Source organism: Enhydra lutris, unplaced genomic scaffold (assembly GCF_002288905.1).
Source record: "Enhydra lutris kenyoni isolate GAN:26980312 unplaced genomic scaffold, ASM228890v2 scaffoldscaffold19, whole genome shotgun sequence".
Lineage (NCBI taxonomy): Eukaryota > Metazoa > Chordata > Mammalia > Carnivora > Mustelidae > Enhydra > Enhydra lutris.
In genome coordinates, this window is record NW_019154103.1 from 661,319 (window position 1) to 680,229 (window position 18,911).

Consider the following 18,911-nt stretch of genomic DNA (forward strand, 5'->3'; position numbering starts at 1 on the left):
CATAGTATAAAAGGTATAGATTGTGCTGATACTTAGAATGACAGAGGGGCCAATCAGAGTGGACAGCAGCTGTAAATAACTAGTGTAGTTTTTTTGGCATAAAGCAGCTGAACATCAGCCCTATGTATAGAAATATAGGATGAAACAGAGGTTAGGACAAATAGGGAATATTTGGGGACATTCTTTGGCAGTATAGGACAATTGGGATTGGTGTGCCCTAGCCATATTCTGATTCTAATGGTTGCTGTATTTTCTCCATGGTTTTTTTTTTTTTTTTTTGAAGATTTTATGTATTTATTTGACAGACAGAGATCACAAGTAGGCAGAGAGGCAGGCAGAGAGAGAGGAAGGGAAGCAGGCTCCCTGATGAGCAGAGAGCCCGAAGCGGGGCTTGATCCCAGGACCCTGAGATCATGACCCGAGCCGAAGGCAGAGGCTTTAACCCACTGAGCCACCCAGGTGCCCCATGTATTTTCTCAGCATTTAAGTGAACTACTTCTGGAGTCCTTATCTCTTTGCTCTGAGCCTCAGTGAATCCTGCAAATATTTCACTTACCTCAAATAGCTAAAATTGTATATGCTTCAGCATTACACGGAGGAAAACTGTGGTCTAAGTTAAGTTAAACATGCAAAACTTCCCAAACCAAAGATGAGGTTAGAATATAGTTTCTGTTTCGGAATCTCTTGAGATAAGTATCGCTTTAAGAACATGAAGCATGCATTTCAAGAGAGCTCAAACAGCCTAATTGATAAACTGAAATATAGCAGGGGATTGCTGAATTTGTGCCATGAAAACAGAAATAAAACTAAAAGTATGGATAGAAATCACAACGCTCACTCTGTCTGTATAGTATAGTTATAAGATTCCTTTTACTGTTTCTGTGTCCATTTGAATAGCAAGGATGGTAAAAGGATTCCAAATGCTGCATATTTAAAATAATTGCTATCAGTATCTGAGAAGAATTTTGTCTGATTTCCTTCTTCTGCCTCAACCTGGCACAGAACTCTAAAAAGATTGCTAGCTTGTTTGTGATGCTGTTTACCATGAATTCTCCTATTGACCTACCTAATGAGGAGATATAAGTGGTAGAAACTACTTTGAAAATTACTCTGCCATACAGACTACTTTGAAAAAAATCCATTTAATTTGGACATCATTTCAAGTCTATATAATTCAGTACAAAGAATATGTATATGTTCTCAATAAAAATTCCTCAAATGTTAACACCTTATCACATTTTAGCTTAAATATACTCTGAACAGTATGTTTTTGTACACGCAAATGATGAAAATAAGCGTATAATGTTAATCATTTCAGACAAGTTGAAAATTTGGTGTCATTTTATCCCTCAATCTTTCATGGTGTATATTTTCTTTCTTTCTTTCTTTCTTTTTTTTTTTTTTAAAGATTTTATTTATTTATTTGTCAGAGAGACAGGCACAGCTAGAGAGGGAACACAAGTGGGGGAGTGAGAGAGGGAGAAGCAGGCTCGATCCCAGGACGCTGGGACCATGACCTGAGCTGAAGGCAGATGCTTAATGACTGAGCCATCCAGGCATCCCTCATGGTGTGTATTTTCTAAAAAACTTGGTCATCCTGTTACTAAGCATCGATAGGTACCCAAATCAGGAAATCACCCTTAATATAGTAGTAACTATCTATAGGCCTTACTCCATTTTAGCCAACCATCCCAGTTCTTTGTACCAAAAGAAGATTTAGTTGTTCTATCTCTTGAGTCTCTTAAAATTTGTAAGAGTTCCTTAGTATTTGTCTATAATGGTTTTGAAGCATACAGACCATGATTTTGTTTGTTTTTGTTAGAATGTGATAATTCCTCATGATTGGATTCAGGTTCTGTCTGGTGAGCAGGATTATTACAGAAGTGATGTTGTGTTCTTCTCAGTGCATTTTATTAGGAGGCACAAGAAAATAATTTTTCCCAGTACTGGTGGTATTATCTTTGATTTACCACATTTGTTTTCAGTAAAATTACTATCTTCTTTTTAAAGTATTAAGTGCTTTGCGGGGAGAGAGTTTGAGTATCCATACATCTCCTGTTACTCAGCTGACTCACCCACGGGTTTAGGAGTTTCTTGATTCTTTTTGTCATAGTAAATTATTATAATGATGAAGACTTAGGACTCTACATTTTCCCCTTTTGCTTCTTTCTACCTTTCCTATCCTGTCACCGGACAGTGTCATCCTTTTTCTTGTTACTGTCTTCTCCCTCAGAAGTGATGCCTTTGATGACTGCCACCTCAGATCACTGATATTTTTAAGCCCCTTCATTAAATCAAGGAATGTTTTTCACAGGTGTAGGCTGCGCTTTCTCTTTCTAGTGATGATTTTAGGTTGGTCCCAGACCCTCCATTAGCTCCCTGTTTTCTCTGCCATGCGGAAGTTTGCAGACCACTTTGATTCTGTCCATAGGCTTATGGCAACAGTATAACAGGTTGCTTGTTGAGATTTGGTGTTAATTTTATTATTTACAGATAATTTGAAGTTTGGGGCATGTTGGGTCTTCTAGTTAAGTCCATGCATCTTAGGTAGTTTTATTCTTATTTTAGTTTGTAGTTTGTTTTGTCCTGTTATTGTTTTTTTGGTTTTTTTGAGAGTCAGATTGATGTGACCACCACTACCTCGGTCATCTGGATTCCTATAAACTACTTTCTGAATAAACCTGCCTATTCTTTGGTTTTTGCTCAGGTATTTAAAATATATCCTCTTTTTGACTCAGTGGCTCACAAAATCTTAAAAAGCATAGTCCATTTTTTGTTTCGTAGTAAAGAACAACTTCATAAAACACTCAGTTGGTCTTCCTTTTGTGAATGATGGGCTAGCAGCCAAGTGAACAAAAACATCATGAAAGAATTCTCTGCTCACATAAAACAAAATGAGAACAAAAAAACAGGGTAAATAAGGTGGAAGGTTGTTCAATTGGGAAAATTTTATTCTCAGTTCAGCCAGTCTTCCCTGCTTTTGCTCAGCAACCATTTTTCTTTCAACTACCAGGTTGGTGATTTGGATATTAAGTATGTTAATATAGAAGGAATCATGACAGATGTGTGCCCTGAATCCATGGGTTCTACTCTGGGGCCTCAGAACTGCAAGCATATCCTTGATGCTGAAAACAGCCATGGAAAATGCCCACTAAATGAGAACAAGGAAGTGACCTCAAATACTGAAGCTCAGCAGTCCTTCCCATCACCATCTAGTTCATATGCTTCCAAGTATAATCTTTCCTTTGGTCATCGTGGATTTGAAAAGGAACAAAGTCATCTGAAGAAAAGAAGGTAAGGTTCTCTATTGTAGAGGAGAAGTGTAGAAGATCAAAGAACCTTGTAGCTGGACTTGGGAAATTGTATTTTATTACATCTTATTGTCCCCACTGCTTTGATCTCTACATCAAAATATTGCCCCTTTTAGATTCCTACATTCCTTGACTTGAAAGTAAGACACTTACGAAAACTGACAAAAACATAATTGAGGAAAACCATGATGAGAAAACATTCTACCCTTACTAGGTAGGCAAGTATTTTAAAGTTACCATGTTTTGGTGCAAATGTATACAATGGAAACACCTATATACGGTTGATGGCAGTGAAAATTAGGTAATAACTTTGGAAAATAATTGGGCATTATCTAATAAAGATGTTCTGTCTCCTCTGAAAAATGTAGGAATGAGGACAAAGGGACTTGTGATCACCAAGAAAGCACCATTTTGGCCCTGGGGTGGCAGTGGGACCTTCAGTGGGTGTCAGACTGGGAGCATGTAACACAATTGATAAGGAGCTCATTGAAAAGGGAAGAGGCTGAGGGGCTGGCTGAGAGGCTGAGAACTTGTCCTGAAGGAGAAATCTGGGGGCACACAATAAAAACTGAGGTTAACACGGAGACCCAAAACCTAAATTTTCTAAGGTTTTAAACACTTTGGTGAAAGCAAAAGATGCACAATATATAACCATATGTCACTGACACTTCGCTGTTTTGAGAGGCTGCAAGGAGAATATGAGCAATGCAACATTTATTTTAAACTGCACAGCAACAAGAAGAAAATGAGGTGTTAGAAGAGTCTGTTTCACTCTAAAACATATTTTGAAAACCTTTTTTGTCTTACCAACCCTGCCACATAAATACACAAAAAATTTAAATAATGTTCTATGAAATACCACATAGGATGAATTCTGAATTCTACTTTTTTAAAAATTTTTTTTAAAGATTTTATTTATTTATTTGACAGACAGAGATCACAAGTAGGCAGAGAGGTAGGCAGAGAGAGAAGGGGGAAGCAGGCTCCCTGCTGAGCAGAGAGCCCAATGCGGGGGCTCAATCCCAGGACCCTGAGACCATGACCTGAGCTGAAGACAGGCTTAATCCACTGAGCCACCCAGGCGCCCCTCTACACTATTTTAAAAGAAAAATTTGGTCACAGCGTACAATTAATTTCATGTTTCACTAATGGGATTTTGAACAATGGTATTATAAAATGAGAACCAAGAGGTAATCCTGAAGAATACAGTGTATGATACCAAATATCTTAGTTCAATAGCTTAATGAGGAAAAATAGTACCCCAGTTTAAATTAGTAGAAAAAGAAATGTTTTAAGGGTACCTGGCTGGCTCAGTCAGTAGAGCATGTGACTCTTGATCTCAGGTTTGTGAGTTTGAGCCCAACCTTGGGTGTAGAGATTGCTTAAAAATAAGATCTGTTTTTAAAAAGTGTTTTTTTTTTAAGAGATTTTATTTATTTATTTGATAGCGAGAGAGAGATCACAAGTAGGCAGAGAGGCAGGCAGAGAGAGAGGGGGAAACAGGCTCCCTGCTGAGCAGAGAGCCTGATGCAGAGCTAGATCCCAAGACCCTGGGATCATGACCTGAGCCAAAGGCGGAGGCTTTAACCCACTGAGCCATCCAGGCGCCCCTTAAAAAGTGTTTAATGTATAGTATGCCAAATAAAGTTACCCCTTATACTTCTAGCATGGACTCACAGTGATGGAGAAATGCTGTATATAATTGGAAAGACTTCTTTTAAGTTAGAATATGATGTCAGGCGGCCAGCCATTTGAACTAATGTTTATTTGTATTAATAAAGTTGAAAGACACATCACAAGATCCCAAGTTGAAAGAAAAAAACAGAGGTGCAAGGCATCAGCAGACCTTTAACACCCCCTCCCCCGACTCTTAAGGACTCTGCTCTCAGATGATCACTGAATTCAGGAAACTACATAGCAACTTAGTATGTCTCTAATTACATCGCTGTAACATTCAGAGCACCAGCATTGGCCAGAAGGTGTTTCTTCACACTAAGCTTTGGTTTTTCATGAGAAATACGTTGATGGACTTCAACATTTGTGTGTTGAATTAAAGGGTGAAGTCCACCTCTAGTTTGTCCTCTGCTCAGAACCTAGGGGAAGTCCCTCAAAGAGTTCTGAAAGGAGAAGGACCCCACTTTGGAAATCCTCAGTGATGCCAGCTGTGGCCTTTACTTCTGGGTTTGCTCGTGCCCCAGGGGACCCATGCGATAGTTTAGGATTTGAGAGTAACCCAAGTGTTGGGGTTAGAGACGTGTAGTATAGTCTCTTTGACAAATGTCATAATTTATCACATGGATATTCGGTGGGCACTTAATAGCTTATGGATTTTCAAGAAAAATAGCCACAATGGATGAATTCAGAGTTTCACTTTCTGCTTCATATTTCATAATCAAGACAGTCTCATTGTGGTGTTATTAAAATTTTGACTCCAGAACTGTATCAATGAAAGAAAAATACACTTAAAAATGCATCCAGCATTCACATGCCTGTGGACGCTCCTGGCCTCAGTGTTTGAGCGGTTTAAAATGTAAATGTTACAGAATGAGCCAGGAATGTGGAGGGTCACATTCTTTCCTTTTAATTTCCTGGTTATTAAAGTTAAATTAGCAAAGAAAAGCAGTTGTTGAGCAGAAGCACTACCTGTTTCTGTGGTGGATTGCTCACCTAAAATCTCTAAAAAGGATAATCTAACAGGACACATTTGAGAGCCCTTTGACTCCCGTTGATTCGGGTCTTGCCATCAACCCGGGAGTGAGACCCTTGTAGTCTGTCCTCAAACGTGTCTCAGTGCCCAAGCTATCCAGTCCCCCCCCCCCTCGTGTGGTTTCATGTGCCATCCCCCAGAGGCCTCCCAAACAACACTGGGGTTCTATTTCCTGTGCAGTTTTAATATTTGAAGGATAACTATGTAGGGCCTATAATAATTACATTTACAAAACAAATAGGATAGTACTAACTTGGACCAGGTTTTGTTTCTTAGTGTACTCGCCATGGCTTTAGCTATGGCAGAAATATTCGTTTGGGGAAACATAACCTTTTATTTAAAAAGAGGAGATTGGAGGAGGAGAGAGAAAAAATAGAACACCTCTTAGGTAGAAATTTTGTTAGAAATGTTTTAATTGAGTATCTGTTGCCCCTTCTGCCAAGGAGAGAATATGATTGGAGAGAAATAGAAACCGGCGAGTCGGTCGATCAGTCTGTTGGCTTCCGGATTCTTTACTGACTTCCTCCACACTTTAGTTCTAGCCTCGATGCCCTGGACGCCGACAGTGAAGGGGAAGGGCGCTCTGAGCCAGCACGCATTTGCTACACTCCAGTGTCTCAGAGCTCCTCCAGAACTGGAATTCCTAGTGGGGATGAGCTGGACTCTTTTGAGACCACCATGGAACCAGATTTCAGTATCTCCAGGACAGAGTCGCTTTCTTTATCAAGTAACCTGCTGTTGAAGGTATTCTTCCTGGCATTAATTTAGTTTAACTGTAAGCTTGGAAGCTGTGTTATCTAAAGCAGTCCGCCTCTATCCAAAGGGCAAATTATATTATTCATTCAAGGTGTGAACTTTGTTTTTTTTTTTTTAAAGACTCATGAGCTGTCTGGTTGAGCCTGTCTTTTTAATCTCTCCCACTCTGTTGAATTTGTATAGTCCTGAAAATGGCTGGTTTATGTTTCATTAATTCACCATCGGTACATATAATCTTTCACATATTGGAAAATTTTACTGTTTTATATAATGATCTCTGCCAGCATCCCTTAAGCAAAGGAAGAAAACTTGTTTGCTCACATACATTTTTGCTTGGCTCAGATGATGAGGCAGATAATATTACAGTCGAAGGTAATATTTGTTGAGCATTTCTGGCTGCTCTAATTAATGTGGGACTCCATAAACTCTGTCAGTTTTTTCCATAGGAGAGGACTTTTCTCTCATACACATTTTCACATTGGGGCTTTGTTATGGTTGTTTTTTTTATTTATTTCTTTTAAAAAAATTTTTAAATTTAAATTTTTTATTTTTTGACCATCTGAATTTATTTATTTTTTTAAGGCTTTATTTATTTATTTGAAAGAGACAGCAAGAGAGAGCACAAGAAGGGGGAGGGGTATCAGGAGGGGGAGAAGCAGACTCTCCACTGAGCAGGGAGCTCGATGCTGGGCTCCATCCCAGGACCCCGGGATCATGACCTGAGAAAAGATTCTTAACCAACTGAGCCACCCAGGCACCCATGGCTGTCTGAATTTATTTTTATTAATTTTTGTTTTTTAAATAATGAACTCTTCCAACCTTGCAGATGAAGCCTTTTTGTGTTTGCACATATGTTTTCTTCCTTTTCAATTTCTATTGTCCATTTGTTTTCTTTTTAAATTGAGTTTGCTACTGTAAAACAATGTGTACTGTGCCCAAAACTTCTCTTACTGTTTACATCGATGGTTAGGATAATGCTTTATTTTTGTAGTGTACTCTGCAGTATACAAAACATGAGTTATGCATGTATGAAATACCTAATTTTCTCTTAGCTAGCGGGGATGTAAATATTACTTTTAATTTTTGAGAAAATGAGGTTTTGGAGACATGAGCTGTTTTGTCCAGGTTGGCCCTGCTTGGTGGTAGATTCAGTACTCGATCAAGGCCTTCTGACTACAGTGCCCGAATCCTTCCCTTCAGCTCTGAGGCCTGGAGAGCAGTCTTGATTTTTTGAACCTGAATGTCATGTGATATTTCTGGATGATAACAAATGGGTATGGTTGTTAATGTAGATACTTATTTGCATTTTGAATGGAATTCTGAAACAGTTCTCATTACTTGGAAGGAAAAGTAATTTGGTCTTCGTGGATCAATTCATGCTGTTCACTTTCAGGAAGACTCTGTTCTATAAAATATATCTTGCCTTGCCTCTGTAATTGCCCTGTGTAATTTTTTGCCAAAGTGTTCTGGCTGATTTTCAAAGTTCCATGATTATGAGAAATAATTACTAGATATGACTTAAACGCAGAGGGTGACATTTGGCTCTGGCCCTCTGTGGCTAGTCAGTGGTAAGAGTAGTTCTCCAGCTGTCTGTCTAGAACCAGTGGGTCCTCCCTAATAAGGCATTCAGGAGCCAAGGCCCAGGGCTCTTTGCAACAATGGCAGGCTTCCATTTCAGCTTTCCTCCAGGCCTGTTAACTAAACCAGTGGGCTTAGGTGAACAAAATGTTTCCACTTAGGGAGAAAAGAAGCTACCAGTGCTTGTGAAGGATAGTTGCTAATGGCTTAATTTTAGTAATAAGTTTTGCAATACTTTATTTTATTTCTAAGTGATATCTTATAAACCACTAGGTCCCTATTGGATGTGAGAGTCAGGTACCATAAATGGCTTTATTGGTGTTCTGTTGCCTATTCATTTAAAATTTCCAGAACATGTAAGATAACCATGTTTTAATTATCTTGCCATCTTACATTGTCACATATGTTGCAAATATAATAATAGAAATAATATCTAATTGTGAAAACTAGCAAAAATAGTAGGTCACTTAAAAGAAAATTAAAGATACATAAATCAGTGAATCCAGATGCCATCTCAGGAAGTGCTAAATGGAAAGCTTTTTGAAAGATGGGCACAGACTTGATGCATTCTTCCTCAGAGGCTGCAGCTAACATAAATTTAAGTAGTTGTCTGGAAGTTAAAAAAAACTCTTGTGAGTGGCAGTTCCTCTAATGTCTAATAATTATGAAATAAAAAGATATCAATTAATATGGAATTTTGCTCAGATACTGCAGTGTTAAGTAGAAAAAAAGTTTCCAATAACAGGGGAAAAACAGTGACTCGTTGTTGAATATGCAGAGGAAAAAAATCGTTTGACATAATTTTTCAGTTTCAACCAACTTAATTAGAATGTCATAATTGCATTTTAAAGTATATATGGGTGGGAAGCTCAAGTTTATAATGCATTGAAAAGACTGTAAAATTTTAGAAGTTGTGATAGGCAAAAAAAAAACAAAAAATGAGATTACATCAGAAGGATTCACATTGACTCTTTTTACAGAGATGCTGTTTTAGTAACATCTCTTGTGAATATACACTTTCAAGTCCTCTGTAGAATTAAAAAAAAAAAAAACAAAAAAAACTTTGGTATGATTTCTTTTAGGAATCCTTGCTTTCTGGAGTCCGCTCACGTTCTTACTCCTGCTCATCACCCAAAATTTCTTTAGGAAAAACTCGGTTGGTGCGTGATTTTACAGTGTGCAGTTCTAGTGAAGGTAAGCATTCTTTACCGTTTGGCCTTGGGAACATTCTGTTCCAGGGCAGATTTTTCAGTTAGCAAAATATATAAAATACACAAAAGTAGCAGGCAAGAATTTTCAATTCCATTTTCATAATTGATTTTTCTAGTCTTAGCAAAATCCTTTTCTCATTGGATATTTGTCAAGTTAAAGATTTCAATTTGTTGAAAATGCACATGTGTACACACCTCTCTGTTGTTTTATTCTTTGAACAAAGGGCAATGGAAGGGCAGTGGAAATGAGAATTTATTCTAGGTTTATTATTATGAGAGCATTAGAGGATTTTCAGGAAATCCTAAAAAATTACTTTGCCCTATGTGTAAATTGCTGAAGTCTAACTTAAAGACAAAGCATAGCAAAATAGATTTGTTCCCTTTCTGTATTTAGCAAGGGACTTGAGAGAGTTGCAGTAAAAGAAAAAGAAAATCTCAATAAATTAAAAAAAAAGAGAGTTGAAACATGAGTTAATGTATCTCAGCATTCTTTGGGGCAATGTAAACAGAACTAAAACTTTGATACGATAGAAGTTTAATCGATACACCTTTAGAAAGGGGTGCACATCATAAGTGTACAGCTTGACAGATTTTCAAAACTGAATTCAGATTAATAAACAGGTAATTATGGGCAACTTGGAGCTCACTTTGTAGCTACTTTCAGCCATAATTCCCATTTTTTACTTTATTTTGAAACAAAGGTATTTCTGTACATAATATATTTTGCAGTAATTATATTTAAAAGTATATTTGGTACTATTCATATCCATATGTAATATAAAGTATTATAAAATGTTTATTAATATATTAATGCTTCATTTGTCTATTATCCTTAAGTCTTAAAAAACCCAGAAACCCAGATTTGCCCAAGTATTCATAGTTTCCTAATGTAGAATATTTAAAATGGAATTTATTTCACAAGTTTCTTTCTCTTCCTTTTTACTTATTCTTCATTACATTGTTGTTGACATTTTTATGCCATTTGAAACAATACTGAAAACAGAATCTTTATGGTTGGAACTGCCATTCTAAAACAATGACTTACATATGGGAGATGTTCAAAAATTACTTGTTGAATGAATATACTAGACAAGACACATAGAGTGCAAAACCAGTGCCAGGTTTTGTTTTTTTGTTTTTTTGTTTTTTTTTTTTCCTTTTTCTTTCTGGGAATCCTTACTGGAAGAGGAGTAAGCAAGACTGGTAATAAACATCAGTTTTAAATTTCAAAATGTGGAGATGGAGAAGAGGACTAAGAGAAAGAAAAGATACAATGACATTGAGAGGACAGGAAGAAGATGGATTAAACTTACCCTGTTTTTTCTTCTTATATGTATATCTATAGGCGATAGATATATCTAAATCTATATCTATAGGTGATATATAGATATATCTATTGCCTATAGATATATATATATAAGAAAATCTATTTCCTATAGAGATATATATATAAAAGAAGATATATATATATAAAACAAGATATATATTGTATATATATAGATATATATATAGGATAGATATATCTGTCTCCTATAGATATATATATATAAGAAGAAAAAATACCATACATGTGTGTGTGTGTTTGTGTGTGTGTGTGTGTGTGTGTGTGTGTGTGTGTGTGTGATTTCATGAGTCTTTCTGGGATCTCCAGGTCTCCTTAACCTTGATTTAGGTTGGGATTCCTTTAGTGGCACCTTGACATCTTTTCACGGATGGTCCTAGATGGGGAACCAATTTCATACCTTAACCATTTAGAAAATGCTTCCAAGTTTTTGTAGTAGGCAAAATGGCAGCCTTGACATTATATCTGTAGCGTGACTAGTTTTTAAAGTCAGTTCAGAAGTTTGAAGTTGTTGACCAGATGACTGAGAGGAAATCGATGGTTTATAAGGGAAAAGAACCCTGATTTATAAATTCTTTAATGAATAAGGAAGGGTGTCTGCCTTACATACAATCCTTAAATCTTTGCATTTGAGTTAGAATTAAAAATTGAGTTAGAATTTTTAAAAAAATCAATTCTTTTGACTTTTCTGTTAATAAAATCTTACATTGAGACCATGTATTTAAAAATAGGGCTATTTCAATGAAATTTCATCTCCAGAAGGCAAGAATCACAAATAGGGCATTGAAGGTTGAAGCTACAAAATAAATGTACAAAGATTCAATGGGTAAACCATAGGTATATGAGGAATAAATTAGCTTTTAGAGAAGAGGGAATAATTTTAACTCTGTGTGTGTGTGATCAAAGCACAAGAGTGAAAGCCTGGCTAGTTCAAAGATGTGATGTTTCATTTTTTAGTTCATTTAGATTAATCAAAGGTAAATTGACATTTACATGACCTTAAATTCTTTCTTGATGTGTTTGGAATAGTCCTAAAAATTTTCTCTATTTGAACAGAATCCAAGTCTCCTTTCAGCCCAGTTGGAAGCTCCTATATATGAGCTGTAATACAGATATACAAGATAGAATAGTGCTTTGGCCTTCTTTATTCTTATTTGTGTTGTTTTCTCATCTTTGTCACTTCTAAGAGGTTACTTATTATTATTTCTCATGGTTTTGGGGGGAGGCCAAGGGTACAATGATGTGGCAACATTATTTAATGCTTGTATATGCAAAACAAAATCCTATCCTGTAATTCCCTCTGGTACATTGTGTGTTTAGATAGACAAGAATATTCTCCATCATTATAACCTCACCAAGAAGGACAGAAGTGTTTTACTTTTAAGAATTTGAGGAGTGAAGTGAATGTACTTCTGAAAATCATTGTGCACTGTTAGGTGGAACCCTATTAGACTTTGTGCAGTTGCCTGAGGCTGTTTCCGTTGGTTTATTAGCTTGATTGTCTTGAACATGTGGCTTAATCTCTTGGTATCTCAGAATGTTCACAATAAGCATAGTGATTTCTGCTTATGAATTAATTTGAGGACTGTTTAATAGTGGCAATAAAATCCTTCAGATTCTTCAAAGCAGATTTTTTGTTACATACAAGGTAGTGTTAGATTGAACATTGATATTTACACATTTCAGGGGATATGTGTTAATTGGTTTTTCTTATATGTCTGATGCACTTTCCTTTGTGAACTGGTTTTGCCTCTTCACTCTTCTGGACTGTAGTGGTAAAGGAATTGTCCTCGCTCTGTAGATGGTGTGCTCCACAGTGTCCTCTCCCCCCTTCAGTCTCTCTCACTGTCTACATCGGTGTCTCTGCTCAGTCACTGTAAGGAGCGCTTCAGTTCTGGAAACAAGATGGTGCTCAGCTTCCTCCCTTCTGTCTCCCATTTCCCTTGCTCCCAGGTCCAGGGGGGGAAGTGATCCTCCCTTTCCTACCACAAAGCACCTCTCTGAACTGGCCGCTGCTAGGATTTTATGAAGGCATTACAGCCATATTAAAATGGACTCTTCCTTATGCTGGCCTTCAAGACTTTTCTTTTGAGCTTCCCTAAAAGGCAGCCAACATATGTATTGATTCGGTATGTTAGGGAATTAGTATTACAAGTAAGGGATGAAGCTCTGATGAGAAACATCCAAAAAGACAGAACTAATTTTCTTCCATGCTGAAACTGCTCCATCTGCTAATGCCATATTCATAAAGTCATTGAATGTCGCCATGTGATGCCCACCCCTCATTCTCTCCAAACTAGGGACAGTGATAAAGCTACCCAGAGCAATGCCCTACTTACGTAAGATGACTGATTTCCTCGATACCCTCTAACTGATGGTGTGAATAATGATAAAATATGGTTGAGTGTGTACATTTTAGACTAGCACATGACTGCTAGCTTGTCTGCCTCAGTTTTCATTTTATTGTTCTGTGTCTTGTAGAGCAAAGAGCTTACAGCCTACCGGAGCCACCAAGAGAAAAAAGGTATTTTAACTGTTCCAGATTTCCTGAGGGTCTGCTTGCTGTCTTTGGAAATGTTTGCACATGAATTCTGAGATCCGTTCCATAGTTTATGAGAGATTTCTGTGTAATGAGGCTGCCAGAATACTTTGCTCCAAACCTGCTACTTTGAGTCCCCAGAGCTGCATGTCTCAGGACTGCGGACACGGTGTTCTCTTTGGGGCTATTTTCAAAGACACACCTCCAATAGCCTGGACCAATGGGAGCAGCCGTGTGAGGATCACCTGCTTTAGAAAGGTATTGGGTTCTTGCTAGGTCTGTCTACCGTGACAAGAAGACTTGCTATGGAAACAGGCCCCAGGCTGGTCAGACGAAGAAAGCCACCTCTGCTGTGTGTCCTTTTGGAATACGGCTTGGAGTGGTTGGTTAACTTTGAAGGAAAGAGTAAGTGATAGAGAAAGTATTTTATTTATTTATTTTTATTTTAAAAATTTTTAAAAGATTTTATTTATTTATTTGACAGAGAGAGATCACCGTAGGCAGAGAGGAAGACAGAGGGGAAGGGGGGAAGCAGGCTCCCTGCCAGGCAGAGAGCCTGATGCGGGGCTCGATCCCAGGACCCTCGGATCATGACCCGAGTCGAAGGCAGAGGCTTAACCCACTGAGCCACCCAGGCGCCCCAAGAAAGTATTTTAAGCATTAACAGTTTTCTGGTTGATAGGTTTAAACCTCAGCTTCTCTTTTAAAAGAGAAAGCTTTAAACCTCAGCTTCTCTTTTCCCCAGAAAGTCAAAACTGTTGCTGGAGTCAGGCTTGGGAAGCTGAGCAGCGAGCAGGCAGGATTATTGAGTTCTACTGGTCTTGAGTAACTGCTCATAAGTCACACTGAGAAATAGTCCTGGGGTTATGTGCAAATCCAGTGTCAGAAATGGCATAAATGTTTGGCTTGAGGAGACAGTGTGAAAAAGGAAAATGGCTTTAATTTGGGCCCTAGTTATACTAATATTTGGGACTTTTTAATATATATATATGACTTTTTTTTTTTTTTAAATTTTAGGGAGAAAAAGGGATACCTAGGTGGCTCAGTTGGTTAAGCCTCTGACTTTTGATTTTGGCTCAGGTCATGATCTCAGTGTCATGAGATCAAACCCTGGATCAATTTCTGTGCTCAGCAGGGAGTCTGCTTAAGATTCTCTCCCTCTCTCTCTCCAGCTCCCCCACCCCCGACTCTCTTTCTCTAAAAATAAATAAATAAATCTTTAATTCTTAAAAAAAAAAAAAAAAGTATCACTAAGAAAAAGCCTCCATATGTTCATTCCTATTTTTTTGAGACCAGAATAGAAATGTTCAGATGAGGGGCGCCTGGGTGGCTCAGTGGGTTAAAGCCTCTGCCTTTGGCTCAGGTCATGATCCCAGGGTCCTGGGATCGAGCCCCACATCGGGCTCTCTGCTCAGCGGGGAGCCTGCTTCTCCCTCTCTCTCTCTGCCTGCCTCTCTGCCTACTTATGATCTCACTCTCTGTCAAATAAATAAATAAAATCTTAAAAAAAAAAAAAAAGAAATGTTCAGATGATACAAATAGGAAGACTAAGGTTACCCTTTACTGATAGGATGATGATGAAGAAGACATGGCCGTGATGGAGACAGTGATGATAGCAAAAGCAGCAAAAACTGACCCATTGGGTGTTTTTACATTTACATTAGGTACACTGAGTACTCATGCCGGCAGTTTACTCAGTTGTGGAATTTGATCATCATCCTTGTTATCACTTTGGTTAACAGTCTTCTCCCTGTCATCGTTTTAACTATCGGAGAAGTAATGGACTGATATAAAATTTTTTTTTAGATTTTTTTAATCAAAAATATTTATTCTAGGGGCACCTGGGTGGTTCAGTGGGTTAAGCCGCTGCCTTCAGCTCAGGTCATGATCTCAGGGTCCTGGGATCGAGTCCCACATCGGGCTCTCTGCTCAGCAGGGAGCCTGCTTCCCTCTCTCTCTCTCTGCCTGCCTCTCTGTCTACTTGTGATCTCTCTCTGTCAAATAAACAAATAAAAAAATCTTTAAAAAAAATATTTATTCTCCATTAAGACAGGGACTTAAGACTGAAAAAGCCAGTGTTCTAATTGGTTAAATATTAATCTATAAAATATTTTAACTTGGATGGTATGTGTAGGGAGTATCCTTTTCTTATTATTTTGTTACTTGGTTTTTTCTCTTCCTTAGTCTGTGTTGGTCTACATCCTCAAAGCATCTGACTTTCTCAGTCACATCCCCTGGTGTATCTAGTAGAGTACATCTTTCATTTCACTTAGTCTCTGCCCAATACCTTATCGGATGCTCTAGTAGGATCCAGAGATCCTAATGCTAATTAATGCTTTGCTTCAGTCATATTGTACTTGAAGAACTTGCCTTCTTTGAAATTCTCATATTTATATTCATCACTGGGTTACTAGGAAAGTATGCAGACAGGTGAAAAGGGGCCCACTCCAGACTTTGTAGGATCTTTTCTGTAGGAAAAGATACTTCATCTCTGTCAAGTTTTTTAAATACAAAATATAGTAGTATTTAATTCTCTAAAAATGTTAGTTTATATAGCAGCTGACAAATACACTTTAGTACTTTCAATGTAAGTATATAATTCTTTTTTTTAAAGTTTTTAATTAAATTCCAGTTAGTTAACATACATTGTAATATTAGTTTCAGGGTGTACCAACTTCTTTTTTTAAATAAAAAAAATTTTTTTTTTTACAGAGTGTACCAACTTCTTAATGATTATATGGCATGACTGTTATTTTATTAATATCCTCTGTCTTAAATGTGTTAAATTTATTACTTGGTATATATATATTTTTTAATGTGAGCATCTGAATGTCCAGAAAAGTCCCATTGTGTCTATTTTCTGTTTGGATATTTGGGATTCCTTTTAATACTTAGCTGTTCATTTCTTCAAAAAATAAGTTATAGATATTATAGGTTTAAAGGTTAAGATGAGAAAGACCTCTAGTCTGAAGGTACTTAAAATATCTTCATTGAAGAGGTAATGCCATGAGAATCTCTGAGAAATGTGTTTTATAAAACTTTGAGGATGATTTCATTGGTCATCAAATTGATCATAGAATTTAGGCATCTTGTTCTGGGATTGGAAGAGAGTTTAAATTTTTTTCCAGATTCTTATAAAGTGAAAAGCTTTTTAAAATCTGTTGTGAAAGGGGGCGCCTGGGTGGCTCAGTGGGTTAAGCCGCTGCCTTAGGCTCAGGTCGTGATCTCGGGGTCCTGGGATCGAGTCCCACATCGGGCTCTCTGCTCGGCAGGAAGCCTGCTTCCCTCTCTCTCTCTGCCTGCCTCTCCGTCTACTTGTGATCTCTCTCTGTCAAATAAATAAATAACATCTTTAAAAAAAAAAATCTGTTGTGAAATTAGTTGGGGATTTTTCCCTTCTTAGTTCTTCCCTAATGTAACTGATTGTTACATAGGTGAATATAGCATTGTTAGATTTGAAACATGGAATTAACCAGCCTTCAGCATTTGCCCAGAGGTTATACTGTGTTATTCATTTTCATAATGTGACAATGGATCATGTCCCTGATGTTCACATTTCTACCATGTGGGGTGGCTATTGTTAGTTCTTAATATTGAGTGTTTCAGTATTTTTTTGTTTACTTGGTCATGTCTCAGGTCTTCTCAACATTTAAGTAAAGAGTAAGTGGTATGATTTTATGTCATTTTGTAGTAATATACAGGATATATGAAAATTGTAGTCCACTTAAAGGTTTTAGATCAAAACTGAAATGTTGTTTTTGATGGTCTTCTGTAATATGGGGAATTGGGAAAAGAGTTGGATAAACAGATTTTCTTTGATTTAGGAGAGTAGAGGGGCGCCTGAGTGGCTTAGTAGGTTAAGGCTTCGATTCTTGATTTTGGCTCAGGTCATGATCCTCAGGGTCATGAGATCAAGTTCCCCGATTGGTTCCTGTGCTTAGTGGGGAGTCTGCTTGAGGTTGTCGTCCCTTGCCCTTCTCCCCACTCATGCTCACTAGCACACTCTCTCAAATAAATAAATCTTAAAAAAAAAAAAAAAAAGATCTTTAAGACAGTAGTGTTGTGTTTTTGCTGGGAGGTAGGTAGCGGGGAGGACTTTTTGACCTCACAGTCCACATTGACCTTAGTATTCTTTAATTCTGAGACTGAGGTCTCCTCACCAGATTGTTCTTATCATAGACATTAGAAGGCACTTGGTGAGGTCACAAAAGGTGTTCTGGACATCATTCTTTCTAAGACCTCAAATTTGTTTTTCACCTCCATTCCCAAAGTGAGCCTGTTGAATAATATGTCATGAGCTGTGCAAATTAGGATGCTCAAAAAACAAGAGGTAGGGAAATTTATAGATATATTAGCCAGTTAGTTATCTAAGGAGGTGGTTGTGGAAGTAGGAGGGAGATAAGAAAGTCTTAAGTTCTTTTTGTCACTTGGAGTCGTCATAGGGTACCTTCAGTTCCATCCGCCCTCTTTCCTTTCTAAGTTTTTGAGCTGTTTTCTCTAAGTAGCAAACCCACTTTCACTTACTGTGCAGAATTAGAGTTAGTAGGACATTCACTGTCCTGCCTGTGCCTTTAGCTTTGCATGACCAAGAGGCACTTCTGAAGCTATTTATTATCTTTTCTAGATGCATTCATAGGTTTGAACTCTCAATGATCAAACGCAAATAATTATATTTTAATCTATATTTAGTATAAATAACCAGAAGTTTCATTTAATAATGTATTAGATAAGTACATAAGTGTGGGAAGGGGCCTTAGAAATAATTGTAAGTCTAAGCCTGTCATTAATCAGATGAAATATACTGAAGTCCTAAGATTTGTCACTGGACTCATTGTCACAAAATGTGATCATATATTTTGGCGCATATCAGTAATATGATAGTTTTCGAGAAATATATCCCAGAGATGAATGTGTTATCCACTAATGCGGATGAATGAGAAGTTTGGGAGGTGGGAGAGACTTTGGTTACAGAATGTTTCACAGAAGTGTTACCTGGTTTTACATACTTGGTTGATCTTTAATATATTCTCCCTCTCTCTCTCTTTCTTTCTCTGTCTATAATAATGTTAGAAATATAAGGCTATCAGAAAGTTTCAGAGGAAATAGAACTTTTAATAGATGGGACTTTTTTTTTCCCTAAGGCGTGATCATATGGCTTAGGGGAAAATAAATGTTTCAGTGTGTTCAAAGATTGGATACCATGATCTTTAGGTTGCCTTTTATGGTGGGGAAGTTATCAACAGCCTTCTCTCTTTTACAGCCTAGGGAGTCTCAGATTGTAAATAGCCTGGTTGAGTGGGAGAGACTGAACCAAGGGGCAGGCAGTCTGCTTCTCAAGCTGTATTATCAAAAGAAATGTGTATCTTCTGAATATTATCTCTATGTTCCAAAAATAAATAAAATGCAGTTTCCTATTACTGGTTATTTGCCTTCTCTGTGCCCTAGGAAATTTCTGTTGGCATAGTAA

At 37.5% G+C, this 18,911-nt stretch overlaps 1 protein-coding gene across 1 annotated transcript in view; it reads left to right on the top strand.

Annotated features, from left to right (window-relative positions):
- The window catches only part of LOC111148307 (Rho guanine nucleotide exchange factor 28), a 124,236-nt gene that overhangs the window by 20,144 nt on the left and 85,181 nt on the right, over positions 1–18,911 (top strand). Inside the window, exons 3-6 of the mRNA XM_022504801.1 lie at positions 3,014–3,294; positions 6,555–6,762; positions 9,435–9,546; positions 13,387–13,429. Of these exons, the coding sequence (XP_022360509.1) occupies positions 3,014–3,294; positions 6,555–6,762; positions 9,435–9,546; positions 13,387–13,429 (644 nt within the window). The remainder of the gene's footprint in view (positions 1–3,013; positions 3,295–6,554; positions 6,763–9,434; positions 9,547–13,386; positions 13,430–18,911) is intronic.